Genomic DNA, 27,724 nt, shown 5'->3' on the forward strand with positions numbered 1-27,724 from the left:
TGAAATTTTAGATCGTAAACGTCATTTTAAAGAATCGGGATATATATCCCGATTCTTTATCCTGCTGCTCGCTGTCCATTTCTACATACAATCCTACCTCGACATAAGTTGCAAGGACCTGAGAAGGGGACAACCGTTTGAGATCATATTGAATGCATAGCCACACGTGGATGGTATGGCGTGATGAGGTCCCGAGCCACCCCTGTAAAACCTGTCTGCTGCAGTTTGTGCTCCGTTCAGTGGCCTCTCCAAGACTCAAATGAAAGGTGCCCAGCCAGATATCGATTGAGGAGGCGGCTTCCGCTGAGACCTCTGATGTAATACAATTCACGAAATAAGCGATAATATGTAAGCGAGTCGGAAAAAGTAGGTAGGCATACGAGTATTAGCGAATAAACTACACTTAACTTCTTACACCATAACGCATTCATTCAGCGAAAGACGGACGGGCATGCATTCCGAAATTCTTCCTGGAGACGACAGTCATAAAGAGCGGGACCGAAATGGCTCAAAACAATCGTGTATGATCACCCGCTCCATCAATTTGCGATTGCTATGACCATAGATACCATATATGAATTGTTATCTGACTATGCTTTGACACATCCTGAATACCTACTTCAATCCGAATGCCACATCCTGAATCAACAACTATTATGCCCGTAACAAAGATGCTAATGTAGCTTTTAGGTGGGCACTCGAACAGCATGTTCGAGTGCCCTGCCTGATCATCCCTCCCCGCGGTACCTACTCTTTCAGACTTCGGCCTGCTGATTACTGTAAAATGTGGAAACAGGAAAACAGAGCGTATTGCTTGCATTGTTCTATTTATTTCTACAAGTTCATGAGCAGAATGAAGTGTAACAGCCATATGGTACACTATTATGAAACTCATGAATCGCTTGCACACATGCATCATTGCGCACATCATTGCACGTTATAATACCGCTGCATCAGTAAACATTCTCGGATAATAGCAAATATAATAAAGTATAATAAATGCCTTTAATATACGAATATATACCCACTTGCATAGAGCATCCAGGACCTTTCTGGATAATTCAGCACTACAGTTGATACAAAAGTTGCTGAAAGATCGCGACCTATCACCTCATGTCCTACCCACGACCAATCAACATGAATGTAGGAAAACTTCAGATCGTTGAGCCTCGAAATATCACATCGGAATATCTCGGTAAGCGTGGCTAGCACGATTTGTCCTAAGTTGACATTTGATTTCACGCATCAAGATCTCTTTAGCAAAGATGGCACGTAATTCCAGCAAGGACGCTTCAACTTGAGCTTGTAGACTACCCAATTTCGCATCACATTTCAATTCAAACAGGTCCCATTATTAGTCGCAGCAATCCCCGAGGCATGCACAGTATAGAAAAGTACACCGCATGCATGGTTATTGGTTATACCAGGAAGCTCCCACCTGATCTACCCACACTAAACCGACAAAACGAACGAGCTGTAAGCCCTATCCTGCCTCGCAGTTACGGGATATGATCCAGGTAACATCTCACATCAGATAGCGGGTCATATTTCATGGCACATCACATCTAGTCAACTGAGAAAACCACTGTCATGGCCATTTACAGTTTTGGTCCCAATATCGTACGTCCTCGTTATCAGTTCGCTGACGCTCTCGAGCGAGATAGTTGTTCTGAATGCCCTTGACCCTCGGAATGGGCTCATTCAGTGTACAAAATACAAGCTAAGGACAAATATCCCTCGAGTGGTTATTGAGCTAAACTGCTAGAGACTCATCTAGATGGAGAATCTCCTCATAACATTTTAACAATGGCGTATTGTTATGCTAATGCCATGCTGGAAAGTCAAAAGTTGACACTGTCATAAAATGCATACATTCCGCTCCTTGACAACTGGAAATAACATCAGATCTTTCGTTTTCACTACACTGCACGCGTCGCATGGCCGGCCACAAAGCTGGGGTATTTTTGTAGGGCCTCTGTTTCCTTATCCAACCCCTTACCTCATATCTTCCCCATACATACCCATCTTGAATCTAGGCTGAATGAGCGTAAAATAACTGCCGTCTATGAGCCCACTGAACGCGCACCGGTCTAGCTGTGACATGAGTGGCAGGCCTGGAAGCAATCTCTGCGAGTTGAATGGCAGTCTCAGAGGCAGCAAACAGCCGTGCGCCGTGGCGTCATACACCTATCCGCGTATCCAGTTCAGAGTCCGAGTTCGAAGTGCTGGTCCGGAGTCCCTCGTCAGTCGGTCGGGTCGGTGGAGTGGACAGCCCCACCTAACCGGAGTAGTCATACACCACCTGAGGCTGGAAGTCGGGGTTGGCGGCGCGAGCCAGCGTGTCAGCGTACAGCTCCAGCCGCTGGTTCATGCGCAGACCCCACCTGTCGCGCACCTGGCGGCACAGGTTCAGGTCGAGCTCGGCCACCAGCAGACCGTCCGAGAGGCGCGACAGACCCGGCGTACGGCTCGCGTCCGGAGCCGCCACGTAGCTCGAGCCGTAAAAGTGGCCAAAGTCGCGGTGCGCCGGCCGTCCGTCGGCCGAGGTGAACTCGTTGGGGAATGTCTCGGTGCCGACCCGGTTGATGGCGAAGGTGAAGTAGGAGTTTGCGATGGCGGCGTTGCGCGCCTCGATGCCCCACATGGGCTCGCTGAGCGTTCCGACGGTGGCGGAAGGGTTAAACACCAGCTCGGCGCCGTTCAGACCGTAGGCCATCCAGTTTTGCGGCATGTGACGGCCATAGCAGATGTTGACGCCGATCTTACCAAACTCCGTCTGAGGGAAGACAGAGTGTTCGCTAGTTCTGGGACAGATTGATCGAACACAGCGACTGCGGACGATGGTTACCGAAGGCACGACACTGGCTCACCGCTTGGCGAAAAGCGCCGCCTACAATAAAACCTGGCGAGTCGTGAAGTAACTACATAGTACGCCGACAGGGGTGCGATTTGGTGGTGAGCACTGCGAAGGTTATGGCCGGACCCGATGTCTCCCGGACCATGAAGATTCTACGTCGTCCGGCCAATGGCGTTCAAGGTCGGCGGGGCTGGGCTGCGGCTATCGAACGGGAATGGCCGAACGACGTAGAATCTCCGTCGCCCGGGAGACAGCGAACACGCCCTATGGCTCCCAAATGTGTGTCCTGCCAGCCGGCGTCTCCTCACCCACCTGAAACACGGGGTGTCCCAGGTTGCTCTCCATGTAGTAGGTAGACTCGTTGAAGTCGCCCACGCGCGGGATGTGGTTCTTGCGCGACTTGCCGATGACGTGGCCGTGGTTGGAGATGATGACGGCCGTATTCCACAGAACGTCGCCGTGCGCTTCGTCACGTTCAAGGATCGGCGAGATGATCACCATGTTGTGCTTGGAGGCCAGCTGCGGACGGGAGAGGGACGGACGGCGTCAGTTGGGACAGATGGTTCTGAACGGGGTTTAAAGCGAAGCAGAGAACGCTACGGATGGCTACCGATAATTATAAATGATCAACAACAGGATTCTACACACTAGCATGCATAAGCCACACATGACCTCTACACATCTATTACAGAGCTAGCTAGGTACCAGGTAAAAAAACATTAATGTAACAAGTTACCCATGTCTAAGCAGCTCGCTATACACGCAAGTACCGAAAAAAACGCTATGATTGTCGGGCGCACGGGTAGCAACAACGATAGCTTATCAATGCGAAGGCGCTTACAAATTGCAATCTATGACCCCTGAAAATCGACGAGCCAGGTTTTATATAAGCTAAAACAATAGGAGGAATATTGTGCTGGATGCTTAATCTAGACTCTTCGACTCATAGAGTCCTGAACTTTCAAATTTAATACTGCAAGTTATCTGTGCAGTGCATTTTATTTTAATCGTATAAATAGCTCCCCTTATGAACAAAAGCGTGCTCACATCTTGCAAAAAGTGCGTGGTCGGTCCATCTTCGGCACTCTCGGCGAACTCGCACCAAGGCTGCTTCTCGCGGGTGCAGAACGCGAACGGCATGGCTGCGGGACGGGACGAGGCCAGGTCACATCGCAAACAGCGTCAAGTGGACGCTTCCGGACTGAGCAGGGCAGCTTTAACGGCACCCAGACAACATGTTTGACAGCGTGGTGACACAATGCGTGATCGACGCAACAACGATGACCACATATGTGTCCAAAGACCACCAGTGTCCCGTAAGGCGATTATGACTAGTTACAAACTGACAAAGCAGCCTACAAAATCAAACCAAGTCAGACTAATTTAACCCTATTTCAGAGAAAAACTCCCTCAGTCACGACCACAAAAGCGAGGACTCCACTCCCACTCAGGCTCCTCTGCCCACCCTTTAAGTTGACACTTTCATCCCTGCCACTGGCCGCCCGCAGTCCACTCACTCCAGGCCTCCTGTAGACAGATGACGTTGACCCGGCAGCGGGCAGCCGTGGCTATCATCTCGGCCACCCGGTTCCAGATGGCCTGCCGCTGGTCGGCCACCGGCGCCGTGGTCGGCAGCACGATCTGATTCTGGATCACGGCAGCTCGCACCACGCTGGACGGGCGCAGAGGGGATGGGTGAGAGAGAAGAGACACACTTCCCTAGGACGTATATAAGACTAGGGTGAGGAAGACGTACGTACGATAATGCAGCGGCAGCTAATCGAGACGTCGATCCCTAAGCCAAGGAGTGAACACCAATGGTGGATGCTGGAACAGCTGATTGTAAAAAGGAATGTGCGTACACAACATGTACATGCAGAGCTGTGTCACGATAAACGCGATCGATTTCGCCTGAGCATCTTGCGCCTGCCTCGACCTCCGTTAGACCGTTAGTTGCCATTTATCACAGGGGTTTGACATGCAGCGGTCGTTCATACATCCGTGACATGAGCGTGAACTTACCGGGGCGGCCGGGTCGACTCCGTCAGGGCGGTGAACCGGTAGCCGGCCAGCTCGAACGAGCCCTTCTCCGCCTCCGCCCTGGCTTCAGTTGGCAGATCCAGCTTCCTGTCAGGAGAAATGGCGCCATTTGTGCAGATGAAAATGTGGTGCATATCATATCATGTCACATGTGCATATCACTGTTATGATATCAATCATCAATGAGCAACTGTGAACACACCATTGTCAGCCTACATTACTGTTGGACCATCTAATTGAATCACACATTCCAATTTTAACAGCCATATATGACAAACAAATTTGAATGAAATTGTGAGATTTTTTTTAAACATATCCTAGTCAACTGTCATGGATTGGAAAATGGCAAATGTGAATGATACTAACTAGTATGTATTTACTCACTCAAGGTCTTTTCCATACAAGATCCTTTTCACCTCTGAGAGCTCATTTCCCTCCAATCTGTTGTTCAAAACATCTTCAACACTCTTGATGACATCACCCATGTTGACAAATGTATGATCTGAAAAATGTGAGCATTATGCATACATTTCTGCAAAAAAACAAAACAAAACATTGAACAAAATAATGGTGGATATATTCAGTATATCAGGACATGCCAACAAAAACCTGGATTTTTCCCAGTCTGGAAACTGAAAAAAGAGCACACAACAAACAGCTTTCCAGAATCAAGATGAAAGTTGGAATGGTCAGCCAAAACTCAACTGATAGGTAATGCTACATTTACCATGCAGATCAAAATTTGAAAAAGAGTAAGAACACTATTATGCCATGGACTGGGTCTGGCCTACAAAAGATTTGTGATTGTTTCTCCATTTAATATTGATATGCCTTCAGCAGGTAGGTACCTACCTACTTTTCATGCTGTGCATATCAACTTAACCAACCATGCAAAATACAATCTGCACTTATTAAACAATAAAGTGGAAAACATGCCAGTGGTTCCATAGGTTTATTATTCAATTATTTCTCATAGAAAAAATAAAGGCAAGTGATCATCATTTGTGGCAACCAAACAAAATAAATTATAAAATGCTTTGATTTCTATTTGCATTGCAAATTTCAGAGAGACAATCTTTGAAGGGTCTTTAAAACAGATGCATGATAGGAAAAAATATAAAATTTAACGTTCACGCGTTGACTGTTTCCATCAAAATTGAAATGCCCGTGGAACAAAATAAAACCGCACTGACACTTTCTCAGATGGTTTATTCGTTTTTTGCTGCTTACGAGCCTCCACAAGTCACGAAGTATTTCTTTTATAATGCAAGTGCACGGTATATCAATACAGAGTTTATATAGCCTTGATATATGATATCAGTCCCACGCACAAGGGGGAAAAGCTCAAATTATTGAGCGCTCAAAAAATTGAGCGGGCCCCATTATGAAGGAATAGGCGAAACGATGGTATTTTACAACGCCTCTAGCGTCACACTACGGCAAATATCGTATCCAAATAAGGTATCAATGGCAAGAGAGAGCAACAAGGTTTCTTCTCGAACACTCGCCGTGATAATTTATATCGGTGTTTTTGGAAAGAAAATGCCCTAAAGACGCTCAACTTTTTGAGCGCCACTTGTCGTTCGGGACCGCGTTACTCAATAAATTGAGCGCCACGACAGACGACAGTCAGCTGGCGCTCAAAAAATTGAGTGCCGGCCAGCATCTACACTCAATTTATTGAGCCTTCTCCGTGACGGGTGAAGCCGGTACTGGCTGCCATTTTTGATGTTATGTTCGTTGAAATACGTTAAACTGAGTTGAAACAGAAATGCAGGAAGTTGAATGCTACGTGGTACCTAAACTTTTCACAAACCCATGGCATCATGTCACATTTTCCGCTAGTAGTTTTATCGGTCGCCTTTCGGATTCGGCACACCTCAAATAATTATACAGGGCTTGAATAATCCGTATGAATACTGCATTGATATTTTCTGACTGTACTGGGAGAAGGGAATACGTGATTACAGAAAGATATCCATCCACGCTTGAATATTGGAGAATTATACAGGAAAAACTGTATTGCCACGGTTACAACTTACAAGGCCATCGGCCGCAAACAAACAAAAATACTATACAATGTGGGTTAGATTCACAAACATCATCAAGTGTGGAACACAGAGACGAGCAAAACAACATCACATTATCGCATGCCAGCCCGACCACATTGGAACCGGGTGACCTGCGACCGGAACCTGCGTCTTGCCAGCATACATCACAAGAGCAGGAGGCAGTGTCGTACTGCTTTGATCCAAAATATGCCATATAACAAATGATATAAACGACCTAAGCTCGGACTAAGCTTATCATTATCAAATCCTTAAATGTAAAAGACGAATGGAAACATCGAGTCTCAGACCAGCAGTAGCAACCATCACAGTAGCAACATCACAAAGAACACGCGGCATTATCAGACAGCCGTTTTGTTATCGGGCTACAGGCGGCGACGGCGTGGTTGCAGACCAGCTGCGAGGTAGCGGCGTGCGGGCAAAAGGCGCGGGCACACCTCCATGTGGCCGTGCGGACAGTGCGCGGTCGGCGTCGCATAGTGGGCGGCATCGGGCTGTCCCGGGGCCGTCGAAGCCGCACAGGTTGTCGGCGCATGTGGGCGCCCGCGGTCACCACGGCCAGCTGCTCACCACCAGCACAGACTGCGCAGCGTCGCCGCTCCGCCGGCCAGAACACGCAGACAACCCTTCTTGCAGTCGCACAACACGTCGCCAAACTCATTCACCTGCTCCACCATCTTGTTGATGTCACCGAGTCGTTCAAGTTGTGGCTCGTGCCATCGAGCATGACCTGCCCGATCGGACACGGGTCAGCGGCTTCTGCTCCAGCGAAGTCTTCATCTTGGTGACGTCTTGCTGATCTCCACAAAGGCTGAGCAGATGACCTTACCCACAGGGACGGCCGACGTCCTCGCCAGCGACCGCTTGGTTGTGCAGACCTGCCAGAAAAAGAAAAGCTGTTTGGTGATCTCAAACGATTTTTTTTCTTTATGCAGTGGAACAAAATGGAAAATATGTCATACAACAGGAGCTAAAAAAGATGCAGCCAGGTCGTCTAAGAAATGGGTGCAACATTGATAAAATTCTTCCTTTCCTTGAATGAATTCTGCAAATGCTTTTGATAAAATGTGTGGTGATTATAAGGAGACCACTTTACTATAAAATTGCTCAGGATTCCCTATCTGGACCTGTCAAAAAATCCTGGCTGCACACCAACAATGAGTATTAAATCCGAAACCTCTACCAGGTACCTAGGGATAATTAAATTCTGATTCAGGAAAATATTTCACATCATACAAATAAAAACCTTTACTATATTGAAACTGAAAATGTGATGCCGATCCAGTGACCTAAGGGTCTCAAAGTATAATAATGAATTAATCTATTATAAATTTGGTGGTGACTGCTGACTGGTGTCTGGCAGCCTAGACCTTGAGGCTTGAAAGTGGCCTTCCTTTTCCATTGACTCCGATCCTCCAGATGGAAATGATATAAAGGATCATTTTTATCTTATTTCAAATGAGCCAGTCAGCAAAGTGGCTATCCTGTTTCAGCATTCACACACACAATAGGTGACTGTCAGTCTGTCATGCTGTCAGTGTTGTGAAGTAACGAAGGAGTTGAGTTTTGTTGATTATAAATTGTGATGTTATGTAAAGGACTGGAAAATGAATGTGAAAACTATGGAAACATATTGGCAGAGTATTGTCACTTACTATCAGGACATATGGATAGAGAATACATTCAAATTAATAAGAAATGCCAAATATCAAGGTACTCAATCACTGATAGCAGTGGACTATCATATGTTTTAAGGTCAATTATATGAAAGTTAAGACTGAAACTACCTTTTACCTCATCATACCTAATGAAAAATTGTGTAAAGAAAACATTCACAGCCTATTTGAAGCACTTAGACCACTAAAAAACATAAATTTTCACGTAAATATGTTGTGTCTCTTTCCCTCAAAACATCATATCGGATGGCGCCACTTTCGTCGACAGTTACTTATCTGCACGCAAATCGAGGAAAACGTGAATTGATTGACGTTTACGTGTTTCCAAATTTAAAATCACAGCATATTTAAACTTTTCAGTGTACCTTTTAACATCTAAGTATAACTAAAACGATAAAAACTTACCTTCAACACAAGGACGACGACAACCACGCGACCGGAGACGTCGCGACGAAATAAACAAACGGCGCCGCCAAATGAAAAATATTCTCCGATATGGGTAATGTGAAATTGAGTCGCAATCATTTTGGGTAGTATGAAAAATGCTCTTTCCAACAGAACCCTAGTAAAAAACGTGAATGGACAAAAAATAACTTTTATTTCGACATAAATATTGGCCTGTTTTTAAGGCATCCTGGTATGCCGTAAGATTTCGACCTAGAAATTGGTGTTCCCCCAATCATTGAAGCTTGAGCAGTGAAAAATATGAAAGCCTAATCTGTTTTGCATCATTAGTGATTCTCCTAGGGTGTTGCCATTTCTCCCTAGGTGTTGCGAGTTGCTTTTGCAAAACGTGTTCCTGAAACGGCTCAATTTTTTGAGCCCCCAGCATTACGCCTATGGGAGCCTCTGACGTCACACGCTCAATATTTTGAGCGCTCAATAATTTGAGCTTTTCCCCCTTGTGCGTGGGACTGATATAGGGCCTTTTTTTAGTGGCCTTATATATCAATATCCTCGGCCTCGCGAGGAGGCTTTCCGGCTCGTGAAGCGAGATCGGTGGCCACTTTTTAAGGCAGAATAGGGAAACCCACGCAAATGTAATTTTTCAAAAAAGTGGAATTATTGGTGATATAGGCCAAAACACCTTTATTTATATTACAATAGTTCCAATGCGCTACATTCGTATAGACAACATTTTTATATCTATCCCTGGTGGTTGATCACGTGGGTTTAAAAAATGAGATATTTTCTAGAGTAATTTATCATTATTTGTTTCAATTAAGATCGTATACCGTTTTCCATATTTAAGATAACAGCAAATAAATCGTTTTTTAGAAATGTTATCAAACTTTAGAAAAAGAATATCTTATATATTTCCAATAGGTCATGTGACTTTAGGTTGTCGACCATCCCTTACCGGAAGTTACTGAAAATGTGTCCGGCGTCCCGACAGTCTTTTCTTGTTGACGTTTCGGTTGTGGTGTGATTGGGTGTCATTATAGCCGGATTTGTACGTTTTTTAAAGGAAATTATTATCTTCGAAGGCACAAAACAAGCAAACGACCTAAACGCATCGGTATGTATCAATCAATGTTGATGTTATTTTTGAAAGCTTGAACTTTGGGACCCACGGACCCACGGCCTCAGCTGCAGCGGTTCCCAAGGCTCAAGCCGCTCAAGCGAGCGGTCCTGTGTTTCTCGAGCTTGTCTGCCCTCTCCATTTTTTTTTTGTAGGTTTGGTTCTAATGATTTCAAAACATTAAGCATTCAAATGTATTTAAAGATTGATTTTGCACAATTGGTTAAATTAATGGACTGTCAGTTATTGTTAACACTGAATGCTCAGACTGTGCGGAAAGTGATCTTAATTTGGCGTTCTGTGTAGTTGATACATGGATGCTAATGGGAATCTTGTTAAAAATCTTAGTAAATAATTAAATTTATGTAATTAACAGGGTGCAGCAATGCGAGAATGCATGACAGGAAAGCTACTTGCCACTGTTGAAATATGCAATTATCATTCTCATATCAGTTGATCACATCTAGACACACTGACTGATTTGTTATTTACTCTATGAAACAAATTCAAACAAGTCCTGAAAGAAGTTCAAACAAGTCCATGAATCAATTCAGTAGGCGGAACTATGGTCATGAGTACCCAAATATAGGAACGTTCCCATTTTTGGGAACGGAGTTCCCAAATATAGGAACGGGCGTTCCCATTTATGAGAACGGAAGGCAATTTTTCGGCCGTTCTCCCACTAAAACTCAAAAGTGCATCACGTCTCAAAAAAGTGCACGCTGATTAAAGTATCTACTAAATCTCCATAAAGTTATCTTTAATCTGACCGTGGAACAAGGAAATTGACCGTGGAATGATATTTTTAATGATTTTTTGAAAATGACAGAATGGTGGAAATATGGGTTATACGACATTTAGCATGCAATTTTAAAGAAAATGAAGCATTTTTTAGTTTGAGGTAAAGTATAATAATTTTCGCCTGGTTATGAACTTTCATACTATCGACACCAGATGCTGACAAATGCAAGCGAAGACGCGGACGGTCCCGAGGTAATATTGTTGACTTTTGTGTCGGGGCGGACGACCGCGTGGAACGTGAGTGAATTTACCGAGCTACTGTTGTAAACTCAGTTTAAGCGGTTGAAAATTATCCAGCTGTATTTTATCATCCCGGAAAGACATATTTTATTTGGATGCTAGCTGTTTAGAGTTGTTTTATAAGGAGCGTCATGAGCGTGGTTTTTGTCTTCCGTGTTTCTAAGCGTGATCGTTTTGGGGGAATTTCTCTTATATAGCTGGCTCTGTGTGGCTTATTTATAATTTTTATGCTGATTTCGATAATTCCTCGTGCCCATCCTACCAGGCCTTTTGCCACTTACACTCATCAAGAAAGGAAAAAACTAGATTTTCATTGGGACTAGGTGTTTTGAGGGTGTAACATATTCAGCGTTCCCATTTTTGGATACTTCCTTGTACTCGTCAACTATCGGTGATAAACAGACAGGTGCTTGACATGTCTCCACCCTCAGCGCGGACGGTGGATATAGGTATGGAAGACCTTGTTGAACATCGCTGAGCGTTGTGAATTACGTAATCCTGCAGAGGGGGGCGTGTCCGCTGCGAGATCGACGGGAATAAAAGCGCAGAAGACCGGGCGAAACATGCGACGGTCTTGCCGGAAAGGTCATCTGATGATTGTTGCGTTAACAATAATTTGCGGCGTTGGACGTGATGCTTGTTAATGAAAAGAGCCCCTGAAAGGCGTCGGTGAAATCGTTCCCAATTTTGGGTACGCCGTTCCCATAATAAGGAACGCTTGCAGCGCCAGTGTACGAGAGCGTTCCCAAATTTGGGCTCGCGGCCCGGATGATGGACTGCTTTAGAAATAGGGGAACGATTTGAAACTACGATGGGCCTTACAATATCAAACTCTTTCCCAACAATATTGAGGCAAATATCAGGCGGTTCACGATCGTTTTATATTTTTTGGACGTCATTTAACGGTTCTTTTTCTTGTTTTAAATAATGCCTACATGGCGTTCCCATATTTGGGTTTATCGTTCCCAAACATGGGAACGAAAATGCGTTCCCGAAAATGGGTACGCTTGACCATAGTTCCGCCTACTGAATTTGAAGGTCATTTTCCCTTTTTTCACCCTCTTAAACTGGACAAGTTGGCAAAATTAGAACATGGTAGGAAGCACACATCCTAAGCTTAACAAGTGAGATCACACATTGATACTTATAATACTTTTTATACAAAACATAGATAAGCTTCACCTGACCACAAGTAACCTAGGGTGCAAAAATTATGCCCATCATTATGAGGCTTGTTTTCCACCATAGGTTTAACTCACCTGTTTAACTCACCTGTTGGGTTTCCTCAGCCTTGCTCTTAGGAGAGGAGTGAGAAGGAGGGAAACCCAAGTCGTTCAGAGACGCGCCAATTCCAAAGAATGTTCTCATTACTTACATTGCATCATAGAATGTTCTCAGGTACTTATCATATGCCTGAAAGAATAAAATTGGGCCAGATTTTTATAGGATAAACATAGGATTAACTTACAATACTATTTATGATGTCATAGGACAATTAGGATCATAGCGATGTCAACCCAGCCAGCAATTTCACTCCGGGCCCAAGCAGGCTAAAGTGCGGCTTGCCCGAGATTTTAGTCGGTCTAAAGTCGGCTAGGGCTTGGGCTAAAGTCGGCGTATGACACAAAAACGCCGACTAAAGCCCATGCTCTGCCGGAGGTATGCCCGCTCTGCGAGCTCCGGACAACCGTAGTTAAACCCTAGTTGAGCGACGATTGGCGGTAGCCCGATGTAAGCCCGACCAAAACGTGACTGGCGTAGAAATGCGCATGCGTGAACAGCCGATCAAGCATGGCTAAACTCTGGCTTTACTGCAGTTAGCCAAAGGAGACAGCCAGCTTGATCAGCCCGCGCTCCGCCCAAGTTGAGCCTGCTTTGGATGCGCGGGCGGATGACGGGCTGAGCTGCAGCTGGCCACACTGGGGCATAGCTGCGGCATGCCCAAGCTCAGCCCAAGTAAAAAATGCATTGGTTTTTATCTAAGTGGGAAAACCCAAGCTAAGCCCAAGCTGCCCGACGTTTGCCATAGTTTAGCCCAAGCGAATTGCTGGCTGGGAAGGGATCAAACATCATTCAAATATTTAAGGGGTAGAATAAAATTGGCTTGTAGTGAGTTGGTAACAGTTTTGCAATGGTTGCTCTCTATGTTATTGTGTGTGTTTGTGTGGACTCTCGGACGGGAGCAGCAACATCTGCCGCCGGTGCGGGAAAGGTGACCCGCCCGACTCTGGCCGGACTGCGCGCCGACCCGAGCCGTCCCGAGAGCGAGCGTGTGTCGACCGGCCGTCCGTCCTTGCAGATCTCCGGCCTGGCATGAACGGCATGCAGATGGAAGGCTACGGCGGCAAGAGGCATCGCTCCGACGAGATGGGAAGCCACGGCGACAGCATGCACGGCGGACACGGCCCGCCGCGCAAGCGCAAGGACTTCGAACCGATGCCGCCTAACCACATCCTGCTGTTCACCGTGATGAACCCGGTGTACCCGATCACGGTGGACATTCTGCACACCATCTGCTCGCCGCACGCGCGCGTCATCCGCATCGTCATCTTCCAGAAGAACGGCGTCCAGGCGATGATCGAGTTCGAGTCGGTGGAGGCGGCGTGCGCCGTCCGCGAGGCGCTCAACGGCGCCGACATCTACTCGGGCTGCTGCACGCTCAAAATCGAGTTCGCCAAGCCGGAGCGGCTGAACGTGAGCCGTAACGACCAGCGCAGCTGGGACTACACAGTGCCCGGGCCCGGCCAGGAGATGGACGTGCCGCCCGTCAAGAAGGCGCCGCTGCTGCCCGAGCCGCCGGCGGCGTTCGGTGGTGGCGGCGGCGGCGGAGGGTACGTGCCCGAGCCGCGCGGCCTGCCGCCAGCCGAGCCGATGCGCGGCTCCCGGATGGCCGCGCCGCTCTCGGATCGCGGCGGATACGGCGGCGGCGCCGACCGCGGCTACGGCGGCGTCTCGGACCGCTACATGGGCGGCGGCGGCGGCGGCGGATCCGACTACGGCGGCCGCGGCGGCGGCTCAGACTACGGCGGCCGTGGCGGCGGCTCAGACTACGGCGGCCGTGGCGGCGGCGGCGGGTACGGTGGACCCGTCCAGGACTACGGCGGCCGCATGGGAGACCGGCGCGGGGGCCGAGACGACCGTGTGGCCGGCGGCATGGGAATGGGTGGCGGCGGCGGCGGCGGCGGGCCGCAGCAGGGCGCCGTCCTCATGGTGTACGATATGGATAAGGACCGCATGAACCCCGATCGGTTGTTCAACATCTTCTGCCAGTACGGCAACGTGGTGCGCATCAAGTTCCTCAAGACGAAGGAGGGCTGCGCTATGATCCAGCTGGAGGACGCCATCGCTGTGGAGCGCGCGCTGGCTAACCTGAACAGCGTCGAGTTCTTCGGCTGCCGGATGCAGCTGAGCTACAGCAAGCAGCCGTACCTGAACGAGGTACAGCAGCCGCACACTCTGCCCGACGGCACCTCCAGCTACGGCGACTACTCGCGCAACCGCAATAACCGCTTCCTGGACCCTGCTAAGGCCAGCAAGAACCGCATCCAGGGGCCGTCGCGCATCCTGCACTTCTACAACATGCCGCCGGGCATGTCCAACGACGAGATTAACGAGCTGTTCACCAGCCACGAGCTAGCGCCGCCCGAGAGCATCAAAATGTTCCCGGCGCGCTCGGAGCGTAGCTGCAGCGGCCTGATGGAGTTCTCCTCAGTGGCCGAGGCCGTCGAAGGACTAGCCGTCATCAACCACCTGCCGGTGCCGCACTCCAACAGCAAGTTCCCCTACACGCTGAAGCTGTGCTTCTCGAGCACGCGTGGCGGCGGCGGCGGACCGCGCGAGGGCCGCGGCGGCCGCGGCGACGACCGGGATGACCGCGGCCGCGGCGGCGACGACGGCGACCAGTACTACTAGACGCCAGGTGTGGTCGCGCTGCGCCCTAGAGCGCCCGCTCGGGGCGCCCCACTCGGGCGGGGTAGATGTAGTCGCTCGGCGGACAAAGTTCTGTCCTGCCGAGCCGCGCCGGCTCCAGCTTATCCCAATCGCGGGTCATCATTCATCTCTGGGTCGCGCACGAAAAACTAGGTGCCACAGTATCATTTGGGATGGTCATTTGCGAACCACCGACCGGGGACGTCCGAACGGTTCGTCGAAAGTGCGTATTGGGTAGTTTTACTCGCCGACATTGGACTCATTTTGGGGCGGGTCGGCCACCTGCCGGAGCCCCCGCAGAGGCTCCAGCTGTCTGCGGGAGGTCTCGGCGGAACCTAGGATAGTGTGCGGAGAGGAGCGGTCTCCATAGATGTTCGTCATTTGTGTTGTATGTCTCCCGTGTTCGGAATTCGGATACCCTTCCATTTGAAGTCATCCATTTCAACCATCCATTTCGTTGTATAGTGATAAAAATTCACCCCTGATTAGCTTTCCTGTTCTTGCCGCTTTTAATCGTTAACTTCCTATTAATTGCTTTTTGTATAGGGTTCAGCATATCTATTCAACATCCTACACTCTCCCGTTCAGGACAGAAGTTGCATTCATAAAACACTGCTCTGGTCACGGACAGCTTGACAATGTACGCGAGAACGAGCGCAAGTAGTTACACGCTGCAGCCCCATACTGTCACCTGACTCGGACAAACCATCCACTGTATCGTACTGCGTGAGACGCGCCATTCTGACCATCCAGCCGCGCATGTGCTCCCACCTGTGGCGAACGTCCCGTACCGGTTTCACAGACCACACTGGCGGACGATCCGCGTTGGCGGTTTTGTTCACACTGACTGGTGCGCCGTCAGGATACAGAATCACTTACGAGCTGACGATGCATAGAACACCTCCCTGTCATGTCAATTTGTAACACTGTCATGTGGCGCCAGATCATTACACTCTCTGCCGGCTTACACATGTTTTCTGGGTGGGACAGGGGCACGGATTCTGACGCTATGTCTAGTTGTGGGGCAGGATCACGACTGACATGTTTCTAGGTGGGACAGTGACACGGATTCCGGCTCGTTTATTGGGCGGAGCAGTTGCATGTATTTAGGCATGCCTAGTATGCGGAGCAAAGTCAAAGATTTGGACGTGGGGGGGGGGGGGGGGAGGTATCACGGATACCGCCATGTTTAGTGGGTAGTGTAGCTCTGTCTGGTTCAGACGTGCTATGACGTATACAGGTGGGCGTGGCCCGAAGACTTGGAAGAGAGGGGGAGGGGATAAATTCAAACGTTTGATGGGCCGAGGCAGAGACGCAGATGCGTGATATGAAGTGTTCGTCGAAAGTGCGTGAGGCTGATTCACTGTAATTGGCGGATAGGACAGTGATGAATTTCAGGCGACAACCATTCAATATTCAATAAATTACATAGTTTAGTCATCGTCTTACATATATTGGTGACGCGCACCTTCTTACTTTCAATTTTCTCACTAAGATATTATCCATTTCAACCCATCTTATTACGCTGTATTTATTCCTTTTGCTGCATTTTGTAGATAATGGTAAACCACATAAGGACCTTTGCATAGAGACTTCTCACCGCTGCAGAACAGTTTCGGCACGCTTCTTTGGGCCCTATCCAAACGGATACTTCCTGGGAAAACAGTTATTCGAATAGGTGGCTTGTAAGCGCGATAGTTTCAGTGGAGCGTCTTGAGTCTTGACTGATACGGACGTTGTCTGAGACCCGGCCTGCGGTCGATGATCACAATCGCTTATCTTCGGTACTGAGATTTGTGTTTTTGTAACTACTTACTACATGATAAGTACGCGACCTGAGTGTAGTGGGTAGGCGTGTCTTATCGTGCGTTCAGCGACAGGCCTTTAGCTCGAAAATGCAAAGGCGGGATCTACGCTAAATTAGCAGCGTTACAGCGATTTAGGTTATTGAGTTTTAGTTCAGGGTTACTACGCCATGCATAGTGAAGACGCAAGGGTATGGCTATGGGGCGACCAGTTCAGGACAGCAGCAGCAGCTCTGTGACCACTCACTGCAGACCACTGAGCTGTCAGTCGGCACCTGAGTCGGCCACTACAGTCCCACCAGCTCCCGGCTGGCACACAGAACAGCAGCAGCAGCAGCTGACTGACCAGTGACCACTCCAGTTCGTCAGCTAGACCAGTCCAGTGCCAGTTCCAGCACCGTTCGCCGCAGCACCAGCCGCACTACAGTACACGGTAACATATTCTACTCGTACCGTAGATACCTATATTACGCTTCACAATCATACTATTGGACATTCTGATACATTGTCATTGCATTAGCTGATGCTTCTATTGCAACATGTTACGCTGTCATCGCATTATCAACGCATTGTTACAGCATGTCTCATTACTGATAATTCTCACCGCATCTGACATTTACATCGTGTGCATTGAACTGTGCTGCATTATCATCTCACCATGCATAACATTACCATGCTGATTCCCAGTTGCCAGGTCACATGCGCGTCTGCCACCAGACGAGCTTTGACAGATCCAGATCACAGGAGCACTCATCAGCCGGCAACACCAGACGCCCAGGGAACTCAGGGCGCGAGGCACTGGGTCCCGACAGTCACCAGAGTGCGGCACTCCACTGTGGACAGGCTCACAGAACAGCGGGCCAAGCGAGAGACCCGGCTCCAGTCGCCTCGACCGGCTCATAAACAGTGGGCGGCCGTGCAGTGAACAGTGAACACTGATGAAGACCTGCACCCGTGTCAACCACACCCCTATTGCCAGGACACCGGCTGCTCAAACTGCCTCCAGTTCAGTCTGCGCCAGTCCTCAGTCTGCCCCCAGTTCAGTCTGCACCCAGTCACTTCCAGTCTGCATCCGTACCCAGTTACCCAGTCACAAACCGTACTAAATCGTGTTTTCACCCAGTCTAGTCTGCACCTAGTCTCAGCGTGTGGTGCCTTGTCCACTGTAAAGTGTCAAACTCCTATTCAACGCAGTAATTAAACTGTACCTATTCCCCAGTTTTGTCTAATTCCAGTGTATGGCCATTTTCATCCTTTACCCGTTCACCTAATGCCAATGCCCAGTACCGATCTATGCCCATTTTTAGTCTTGATTCAGGCCCAGTCTATGCCCAGTCCCAGTCCAGTCTCAGTCTTTGTCCAGTCTCCGTCTGTACTCAGTCCAATGCGTATCATGTAAACCCTGCCCTGGTTTCCATCCAATTCACTATGTACCCAGCTCCTTACCTGCACCCAGTATCAGTCTGCACCTGCCACGAGGGCGCACGAAGCCTCACCAGCCGATCTTCCACACCCCGGCACACGGGGTCCGTCGTGACAGCTACAGGGTGTACCAGCACTAGAGTCACAGTCTGCGGCGCCACAGCCACGGCCACGAGCACAACCATCCAGGTACGGTGTCGCCGGCCAGTGCCGCCCGCGAACTGACCCTGCAGCGGAGCACGCACCTCCCTGCCACCGCAGCGTCTTAGTACAGTAAGCTAGGGTGCCGCTCCAGCTTCTGACATGCATTGGCAGACCCCAGCGCGACAAGCTATGACTAATGCATCTTTGAGACATCGCAATTCGCAGATAAATTCTTAACTTGCGGGCTATATGCGATTACTGGAACACTTATCCTCAAATGCATGCTTCAGCTTCCCTCGGCGATGGGCTAGAAAGCTCGCCGAAGCTCGATGGGTACAGTCAGGGGTAGGCAAAGGCAATGTTGTCACGTCCTCTCATTTCTGTATAATGCTGATGTCCGGTGCTGTCCTGTCTTCAATCATCCAGGCCTACGTTCACTACCGCAACCATTTTTCACTCAGTCACAATGAGCAGATGACCAGGGACAGTGGCGCTTCACACTTCCATCTTATCTACTTGCATTTCGGTGCTCAGTGCTCGCCGTTATCCAATCACCACACAAAATTACTTCAAAGCACCGATTGTTCTCAGCCTTCTGGCCGCCATTTCTTGCTGGCCACGGAAGTGATTAATGTTTATCTGTATTCCTCATCATTCCTTTTCCATCTGATCATCGGCAAAAGTTGTTCGCTTTTGCGATTAATGGTTGTGTTGAAGGTCGAGACATGTGTGTGCTGTTGTGCGTTTAGTGACTGAAAGTCACTAGTGTTTCTTCCAACCTCCCCGAACTGAACGCCTGTTATCTGTATGCTCTTTGTTTGAAACCAAAGATAAAGAAAAGTGCCTATGGGGTTTAAACTTAAGAGGCCCGTGCACAATACGACATATTTTGTGATGGAACCTTTCCAGTTGAAATATCCGAAATATCAGCTCGTCATTAATCGCACACGGCAACACACATGTCCGGCCAAGCCATAGACCCCTCTATCTTTGCGAATCTTTATGGCTAATCGACCTCATTTCACCTGGCGGCTCCCCGTGTGCCACCTCTCGGCCCGGTCCCCTGTGTGACACCTGCCAATGTTCCAGGCGAGTGTCATAGTCTCCAGCGTGGTCTCCAGCAGCGGCAGCGATGGTGCAGCGGCGTCAGGTCGAGGGGTTCGCCGCATTCGAGCAGGTGTACGCCGAGCTGAACGGCTCCGATAAGGATGTGTTCATACTGTTCAGCGGCTCCGTGGACCCGGCCACCGGGCACAGCTGGTGCCCCGACTGCGTCAGTGGTGAGTGGTGACAATCTGGTGCTCTGTCCATCAGTGTAGTGGTGACAGTGGTATCAGTGGTGATACTGGCCCCGACTGCGTTAGTGTTTTTTTTTACATAACTTTATTCATCAGCATATTATAACATGGCATAATCATGGTGACACTTGACACTACATTTTATCTCACCGGACACGAAACGATCGTGGACGGTAGGTGACACATTGGTAGCGAAAATTGCACATCGCGTACTTCCATCAATGCCTATACCATCCTCCCACAATCCCAAGGTATCGGCTAGTTAGCAATCCGGTAGTTCCGCCGACACATCCCGGCCCGGGCCTAAGCAGCCGCGGGCGGGACAGAGCGGCGGAGACGTGAGGGCAGCGGCGCGCACGGGCGCACCGCAGCGGGAGAGGTCGAGCCGACGGAAACACCAGCGGCGGCGCGGCGCCGGGCCGCCGCCGGGGCCCAACCAGAAATCCCCACCGACAGCGAACACCCGGCAAGCGTGGGATAATAGGACAGGTAGCAGATGGTGAAGGAATGAGATGTGATGACCCGGGCATCGTTACCATGTGTCACGAAAAGGCCAAATTGGTGCTGCTCATTAATATTTTTGAAATGTTTTTCCATTTTTGTGAAAAGATGTTACTAACATTTTTTTCTCGCTGCGCTTCTCTCTTCTTTTTCGGCTTCTATTTTCAGTAGGGAGTGAAAATATCGCAAGCAAGGTCTTCTACCCTTATATTTGGACTTGAAAATTACTAGTTTCATGAAGGTTATCACTAATATGTTGATATCACTTAAATCTGCTGTACATACGGGGAAAAACCCAACTCCTAATGTTAAAGGTAGTGTGCCACCTTTGAAAGATTTCCCATTTTATTTTTCCTAGGATAAGAAGCTTCTGTTTTTACATAATATCGCAAAAAAAAATCAAAAATGGGCCTGGAATAGTGCCTTTTTCGCCTAAAAGTTTTTCGGTTTTTAGATATGTATAACAACTGTAGTGGGCTCACCTGCAAACAGGCGTCGGGCAACAATCGCGAATGCGGCGCACTTGTGACAATAAGCAAAGGTCATTATAGTGTTACGACCATACGACGTACGGGAATGAGTTATCAGCTGTCTAATCGTAGACAACACAATGTCGAGCCTTAAACTGTAAGCCCGTATTGGTATTGTTTCTTTTATTTGGCTGTCGAACATTATTTATGGTTTGAAATATGATTTTATGTAAAATAATTGATATGAAAAAGCCGTCTTATAAGTTATGACCCCATTTCACCACACGCAAGTGGCAGAAATGACAATGATCAGCTGAGCTGACGCATTTTTCTTGGCCGAAGTCAGAGCGCGCGGCCCGACGCACCACGCGTATTTGGAAATTCCGACCTCGACGAGCATCAGAAGCCACCTAACAGGCGTGTTCGAAACCGCAGGAGATGATGATGAACGTGTTTATCGATACTTGATTGGATGAGCATATCGGTAATAGCGATTTCAGTGTGTGCATTTATTGTTCATAGTGGTGTGAAATGTGGTTGGGGTACGACCGACAACCCGTCGGGGCGAATTTCGCACTGGGGTACTCAAAATTTGAAGAATTTAAGACGTTTCCATGAGTTTTGAAGGTATGGATAAGTTCTAAAAATCCGGTTCTCCTTATCTGGGCCATTAACTCCATACGGTCCAAGAAAGCTGGCACACTACCTTTAAAATGAATTGTTGTATTATATGAATCCTTGAAATATGTCATTACTTGCCTTATAAAGGTTTGTACTATATTGCATTCCCACAAAATATGAAGTAAGGTTTCATTGGATAACTTGCAGAAAGTACAGCCCTCTGCTCACTGCGTGGTAGGTTATACTTGCTTCAGCGAAACCGGCCAATATCTCAAAGGCTCTGCTACCGAGTGCGCGGAAGTCCTAACGGAGGGACGCGCAATATCACACGACTTTGTTTAAACCCCTTGTTGACTAGACCCACCTCTCCGTGTGGCTACAATACACAGAAGTCTGTATTTTCCGTCCTGAGACTAAGTTTTTTTGCCCCCCTCCTAGAACCGTCCCTGCCATGCCTTCAATGAGCTCAGCTGACAGCCGCTTACTACGGAATTGTAGCGCGGGTAGGGTGCGTAAACAGGCATGAGTCGGTGACCAGCGCAGAGGCTAATGGCCCTTTCACACGTAGCAACTTTTCAGTCGCCGGCGACAGCAGCAGTCGCCGGCGACCGCCAGCGACCGCCAGCCAACGATCGTGTGTGACGTAGGTATGACGTAAGCAAGTCGGTGGCGATCGCCGGGCCACGGCCGGGCAATCGCCAGCAACTGGTGACGTCAGATCCGCGTCACAGGCCAGTCGCCGGCGACTCTTCTCGAGCGCCATGACAGTTTTGTCCTTGGTGAGTGGTTTAGGTGATTTGTGATGCATTTTTTTCTTAAATTGGTTGGTGTGGCTACCTTAAATTTGTTGCACAGTAGCATAGGGATTATTATCTTGTAGTTTGCCTGTCGTGAAGCTGTTGTGACTTGAATTTAAGCTTGATTCGACAATATTGGAGGGTTTATGTCATATGCGGCGCACTTGCCCATGATCACCCATGATTTTTATTTGTGATAAATATGTATTTTTTCATCAAAATTGAATATTTTAATAACATTGAAATTGACACTAGTTTCATAAGGTAATGAAAACTTGCTTGTTGTGTCACAAGAACATTGTTTACATTCAGTATCAGTGCCCTTGAGGACAAAGTGCCTACCCATCAGTCAGCTATTTGCCTACCTATTCGTGCGACACAAGGAAATATTTGATAGCAACAAAATATTATATTGCTGCTCATTAATTAGCATGATCAAAATCAAACAGGTAGCTTTGCAATTTTGTTATTGTTTCTGCTGGTTTTCCTTGGTACCATGGATAAACAACCCAGGCCAAACTTGATCCGCATTGGGTTCGCATGTGTGTGCGTGCTCACATGGCAAATGATAATCCATGGCTTATTAGTACATAAATAATTGCATTATGCACAGTAGGTGGTAGGTATGTCATGTATTTTGGCAAGGTATGTAGGCAAGGTGGTATGTATTTTGGCCCTGAAGCTGTTTCCTATTCATTGCAGCAATGCTGCCGGCATGGCTTATGTGTACCATGCGCACACAAGCTCCACCAATGTAAAAATGTCATTTTCACACAAAACTCATAATTGGAGGAAGGTAGAGCAGACCAAGAATAAGCGGGCATTTGCTGCAGTGTGGAAAAAGTCACTAGAGGCTTGATACTTTTTTACATGCAGCAGCCTGGAGATGTCCACAGAGGCATGCCTGAGGATGTCCACAGAGGTGGATCCAGGCAATAGTTTTTACAATCTTCTCCCCTTGTGCCCGCTGTGTGTTGTGCTGACTGCTTGTCCCCCTTCTGGTGGTGCCTAGACTTGCCTCTGCATATCTCCCCAGGCTGCTGCATAATGTCTAAAAAAAAACCTCAAGTCTCTAGTGACTTTAATCACTCCAGTCTCTACAGCATATGCCCACTCATGCTACAGCTGCCTTAATAATACCAAAATTAGTAACAATGGTCTCATAACCATATTCAGTAGGAAATGAATTACCTAGAAAATTATATTAAAAAATACACTTGCTTTCAAAAAGAATGAGCACTGCTAAAATGCTATTATTTCAAATAATGCTAGGTTTCTGAACCACAAATTCCAATTCTGTGTCACTGAATACTGATTGCCAATTGTACAAGACAAAAAGCGTCAACAATGCTACATCAAGGATAATGATGCTAAGATAGTTCTCATTTTAGCCTGAAGTTCAAAAAACCAAACCTAACCTGATTTGGGTATTTGGGTAAACCAAGCCTAACCTGATTTGGGTATTTGGGTATTTTTTATGATGCTAAGCAATAGCCTATTCCAGGCTTCCTAATTTGCAGAGTTTTTGGTTAAAAAATGATTTTTAAAAATGTATTTGAAGTATGTTCTGACATGTCCACCCTCTGTGCCTGGCAGACAAGTCACAGCGTTACCTGATGAGTCAAGAGGTTCTGTACCTGATGTACCTGATCAACACCACCTGATGGCCAACTTGACGGCATTGCTGACCCGAAAAGGAGTCTAGCAGCTGAATGTTCAACTTCTGCCACTGCACTGTTGACTCTGCCTAGAGACAGCATCTGCACCACGGCCCACAGACGATCTTCCGTGGGACGGTGTGCTGCGCACCAGTCACCACACTGACGGCGTTCACCTGTGTGCTGCACAACTTTCTGTGAGGTCAGGAGATCGACACTGACGGCCCCGGACGGTGTGCTCTGATTGCGCCGAGTGTGCTCCCTCGTGTCCGGGCCTTGATGCCAATACCGCACGCGAGGCGGCGCGCGTCCGCCAAGCCCTCACATACTGCGTCCAAGGTGCAGGTGGTGTTCGGTGACAGTGTGCAGCTTCTGCCGGCCCCGTGGACGGCACCGCGTGTGACCATGGCATGTGCATTCGATTTTCTGACATAAGTGCAGTGAATTCATTTGTCACTTTGCTTCTAAATGCTGTCGCCGCTCGGTAGGGTCGATTCTGCCAGAGTAAAGAGGTCGCCACGATCGGCAATCAGCTGCCGGGAGGTGGCGGCGGCGGCTGACGACTCGGGCCTCGAAAATCCTGTCGTGTGCGTTGCTGGCTATTATGCGTTGTTGGTATGCGCTGTTTTGCAATGCCTTTGGAGCGGCATGTCGAGTTTTGAGTTTTGGACGAAGGAGCCTTGGTGTTTTGTTGGTCTATTTTCGATAAAAACGGTCATGAAGAGTGAGCTGCGTCCAGGCTGATGTTAAGATTTCTGTCACAGTATTGTCACCTTTGACCTAGGCTTGTGTCTTCTTGGGTATCGGCATATTGTGCCGCCGTCCTTGCCCCGTGTCCGCGCGTGCTGCATTTTTATGTGGTCGCGCGTAGTATGGTGTCATATACTGTCACCTCGCCATGTTTAGTGATATCCACTGTGTGGAAAAATGCATTTTGTTATAAGGGGGGGGGGGGGGGTACACTTGTGTTCCCCAATCCAGCGCTTTAGATAATACAGCATCTGTTTTTGACATAATGAAAGCCTGTGTTTTATGTGGGTGGTAGACTTCGCCGTTCCTCAGGTCCGTCTCTGGCATTTGAATTTCTGCTACATTTCTAGAATGCCTTTTTTGTTTTTCACATACAAAGCACGGTTGACGGTTCAAATGTGTGACCACAAATCACTGTGATTGTCCCATGCTTACCACCAACCATTCCTTCAATGCTAATGTCGTTACAGCGAAGTTATTCATTTATTGAGAACAGGGTTGTAGTTGAATAAACAAGACAGGTGAGCAAAATCAGCAGCACTCGTAGTCTTGGCTGATGCGTTAGGAAAAATGGAGGAACTGCAAGTACACATCACTTTTCAGTTTTATGCTTGAGTGCATTGAATTCCAATGTAGAAGAATTGCAGTTTGATTGTATTTTCATTGATATTATGTATTGTTTCAATAATAGATCTAATAAATATTATTCCAATATTACCTAGACGGTAGTTATCATCCTGCAAAACATGTCCAAATATTTAGTACCTTGAATAATGCAGTAAAATAAGCTGCGCCGCTGCATGTATCAGCAGCGCAATATCTGATGCCAACTCAAGGTCAAGCGGGTCACGTGACAGTTGAGCGGCGGCTGGCTAGAACAGTCGCCGGCGACTTCAAAATGTTGGAAAAATTGAACTTTCTCGGCAACGCCGACAACTCTTCAATGATTGGCTGACACGACTGCTACGTCACACCCCGGCGACTGGTCAGCTGATATCGACAACTGCGGAGTTGCCGGCGACTGACCCCGGTCGCTGGCGATCGCCGGCGACTGACCCCGGTCGCTGGCGATCGCCGGCGACAGTTGCCGTCGCCGGCGACCGGAAAAGTTGCTACGTGTGAAAGGGCCATAAACCGGTCGGCGGGCCAGTCGGCCGGCACGGTGGGGCAGGGAGGTGGACGCGGGCCGGGGTCACTCGGGTCAATAGCCCGAAGCTATGTCTCGGCCAGAAGCCGACCCAGACAGTCTGGCGCGACCCGGCCAGGCCGTTCTAAAGCACAGGGACTGGGAATGAATTAAGCCATTTTCAGGATTGTTATGGCCCTTTCACACGTAGCAACTTTTCCGGTCGCCGGCGACGGCAACTGTCGCCGGCGATCGCCAGCGACCGGGGTCAGTCGCCGGCGATCGCCAGCGACCGGGGTCAGTCGCCGGCAACTCCGCAGTTGTCGATATCAGCTGACCAGTCGCCGGGGTGTGACGTAGCAGTCGTGTCAGCCAATCATTGAAGAGTTGTCGGCGTTGCCGAGAAAGTTCAATTTTTCCAACATTTTGAAGTCGCCGGCGACTGTTCTAGCCAGCCGCCGCTCAGCTGTCACGTGACCCGCTTGACCTTGAGTTGGCACCAGATATTGCGCTGCTGATACATGCAGCGGCGCAGCTTATTTTACTGCATTATTCAAGGTACTAAATATTTGGACATGTTTTGCAGGATGATAACTACCGTCTAGGTAATATTGGAATAATATTTATTAGATCTACGAGTATTATTGAAACAATACATAATATCAATGAAAATACAATCAAACTGCGATTCTTCTACATTGGAATTCAATGCACTCAAGCATAAAACTGAAAAGTGATGTGTACAGGGTTGGGCATATAAATTGGGACAAATTTTAACTTCCTCTAAAACGACTATTTTTTGAGTGATAAAGATAATTTTTGAACATAAATATAGGCTAATGAATACGTTTCCATGTTATGCAGGTTGCGTTGCAATTTTGAGTCGGCTGGTCACAGAACGTGGGCTTAAGCAAGCCACTATCAACTTAGTCCGCGCGCACATGCGTGCCAATACTCTAATTATGCTCCATCAAATGGCTAAAAGTAGTGTGTATCGAACAGACGTAAACGTTGGAGGAAGAGATGATATTGACTCATCCTTACATACCAATTGCATTGACACCGGCCGCTCCCCCGGTTCTCCAGGGGGGCTAAAAGGCAAAATTCAGTTAAATCAGAGGATCCTCGCGAAAACAGTGGCGCGAGCTTACAACGAAGGTAGCCGCACCATGAGAAAGCGATATACCAGAACCTCAAACATGTACTCTTATGCATTGATGCATATCAACCTGTCAACATAGATGTTGAAGCAGCAGTGACGTTAAAAAAAAAATTGTTTCCTCTTGAAGGGCTTGGAGAAGCGAGCAAGCACGTGCAGGTCTTTTTCGACGACGGTATCCCCATAACCGAACATATGAACAACCGCAAACACCATGTAACATCGCAACCAGCCCAGAAGACGTGATCTTAGTTCCAAAAAGAATGCAGCAGACATCGGTGATGGTATTCCACTCGGTGACTTCCATAACGGTCACGTGGGGCCCCCTTATTTTACGGAACCGGGAGGGGGTTCGCCATTACAGGGTACCTAACCATTATTCCGGCAGTTCGAATCAACAAGATGAAAGAAAGCAACACCCTGCATGGAGTGATGCTCTTCGAGGAGTCAGCTCCCCGGCATACAGTAAATTAAATACAAAATCTCCTGAAACGGAGGATCCCGCAAACTGTACCCAAGGGAAAATGCCCCCTTCCTCATTAAACCTCAGCCCACACAAGTTCTGGTTGCTGGGGCGTTTTTGCGGGTGAGCCTAACGAACGTCCCCATATGACTGTGGTGAGCCTCAGAAGTGCCAGTTGGCTACAATTACGAGCCATTTCAGACGGGAGATCTCGCCGCGCGTGCGGCCATTCCAGGCACCGATAAGGACTGATGCAGGTGGACCACGGTGACCATATTTGGTGAAAATGTGTAAAATTGGTGTGACAATATGTGATCCAAATTTGAAATGCTTATGTTTACAAATTTCTAAGCTACGGCGTTCTAAATGCAAATA

At 48.2% G+C, this 27,724-nt stretch overlaps 3 protein-coding genes across 9 annotated transcripts in view; 2 read left to right on the forward strand and 1 right to left on the reverse strand.

Annotated features, from left to right (window-relative positions):
• Positions 1 to 810: 810 nt before the first annotated feature.
• LOC122378574 (beta-ureidopropionase-like) lies at positions 811 to 10,048 on the reverse strand. Of its 7 annotated transcripts, none has more exons than XM_043359800.1 (7): positions 10,003 to 10,048; positions 5,282 to 5,399; positions 4,880 to 4,984; positions 4,375 to 4,529; positions 3,905 to 3,999; positions 3,170 to 3,376; positions 811 to 2,776 (listed from the first exon to the last, which is right to left on the reverse strand). In XM_043359800.1, exons 2-7 carry the CDS (start codon positions 5,380 to 5,382, stop codon positions 2,279 to 2,281), a joined length of 1,161 nt encoding a protein of 386 aa, XP_043215735.1. In that variant the 5' UTR covers positions 5,383 to 5,399; positions 10,003 to 10,048; the 3' UTR covers positions 811 to 2,278. The 7 variants fall into 7 exon arrangements, with proteins under 7 accessions (XP_043215735.1, XP_043215742.1, XP_043215736.1 ...); XM_043359807.1 differs by lacking the exon at positions 10,003 to 10,048 and adding an exon at positions 6,314 to 6,351; XM_043359801.1 differs by lacking the exon at positions 10,003 to 10,048 and adding an exon at positions 6,187 to 6,313.
• The window catches only part of LOC122378575 (thioredoxin domain-containing protein 17-like), a 31,622-nt gene continuing 13,184 nt past the window's right edge, over positions 9,287 to 27,724 (forward strand). Inside the window, exons 1-2 of the mRNA XM_043359808.1 lie at positions 9,287 to 9,309; positions 19,596 to 19,786. Coding sequence (XP_043215743.1) covers positions 19,639 to 19,786 — 148 coding nt within the window. The 5' untranslated portion in view covers positions 9,287 to 9,309; positions 19,596 to 19,638. The remainder of the gene's footprint in view (positions 9,310 to 19,595; positions 19,787 to 27,724) is intronic.
• Positions 10,002 to 16,102, forward strand: LOC122378571 (heterogeneous nuclear ribonucleoprotein L-like). The gene is made up of 2 exons (XM_043359797.1): positions 10,002 to 10,161; positions 13,505 to 16,102. The coding sequence occupies exon 2, from the start codon at positions 13,519 to 13,521 to the stop codon at positions 15,115 to 15,117; it is 1,599 nt and encodes a 532-aa protein (XP_043215732.1). The 5' UTR covers positions 10,002 to 10,161; positions 13,505 to 13,518; the 3' UTR covers positions 15,118 to 16,102.

This window comes from Amphibalanus amphitrite, unplaced genomic scaffold, assembly GCF_019059575.1.
Source record: "Amphibalanus amphitrite isolate SeventyFive unplaced genomic scaffold, NRLGWU_Aamphi_draft 000061F_arrow, whole genome shotgun sequence".
Lineage (NCBI taxonomy): Eukaryota > Metazoa > Arthropoda > Thecostraca > Balanomorpha > Balanidae > Amphibalanus > Amphibalanus amphitrite.

Bases quoted from the DNA above. Each gene is read 5' to 3' on its own strand.
- LOC122378574 (XM_043359800.1), bottom strand. From the start codon at position 5,382: ATGGGTGATGTCATCAAGAGTGTTGAAGATGTTTTGAACAACAGATTG. The intron at 4,000-4,374 runs GTGAGTGGACTG...CCCGTCCCGCAG, and splicing joins CTGTCTACAGGAGGCCTGGA to CCATGCCGTTCGCGTTCTGC. The intron at 3,377-3,904 runs GTGAGCACGCTT...TCCCGTCCGCAG, and splicing joins CCACGCACTTTTTGCAAGAT to CTGGCCTCCAAGCACAACAT.
- LOC122378571 (XM_043359797.1), top strand. From the start codon at position 13,519: ATGAACGGCATGCAGATGGAAGGCTACGGCGGCAAGAGGCATCGCTCC.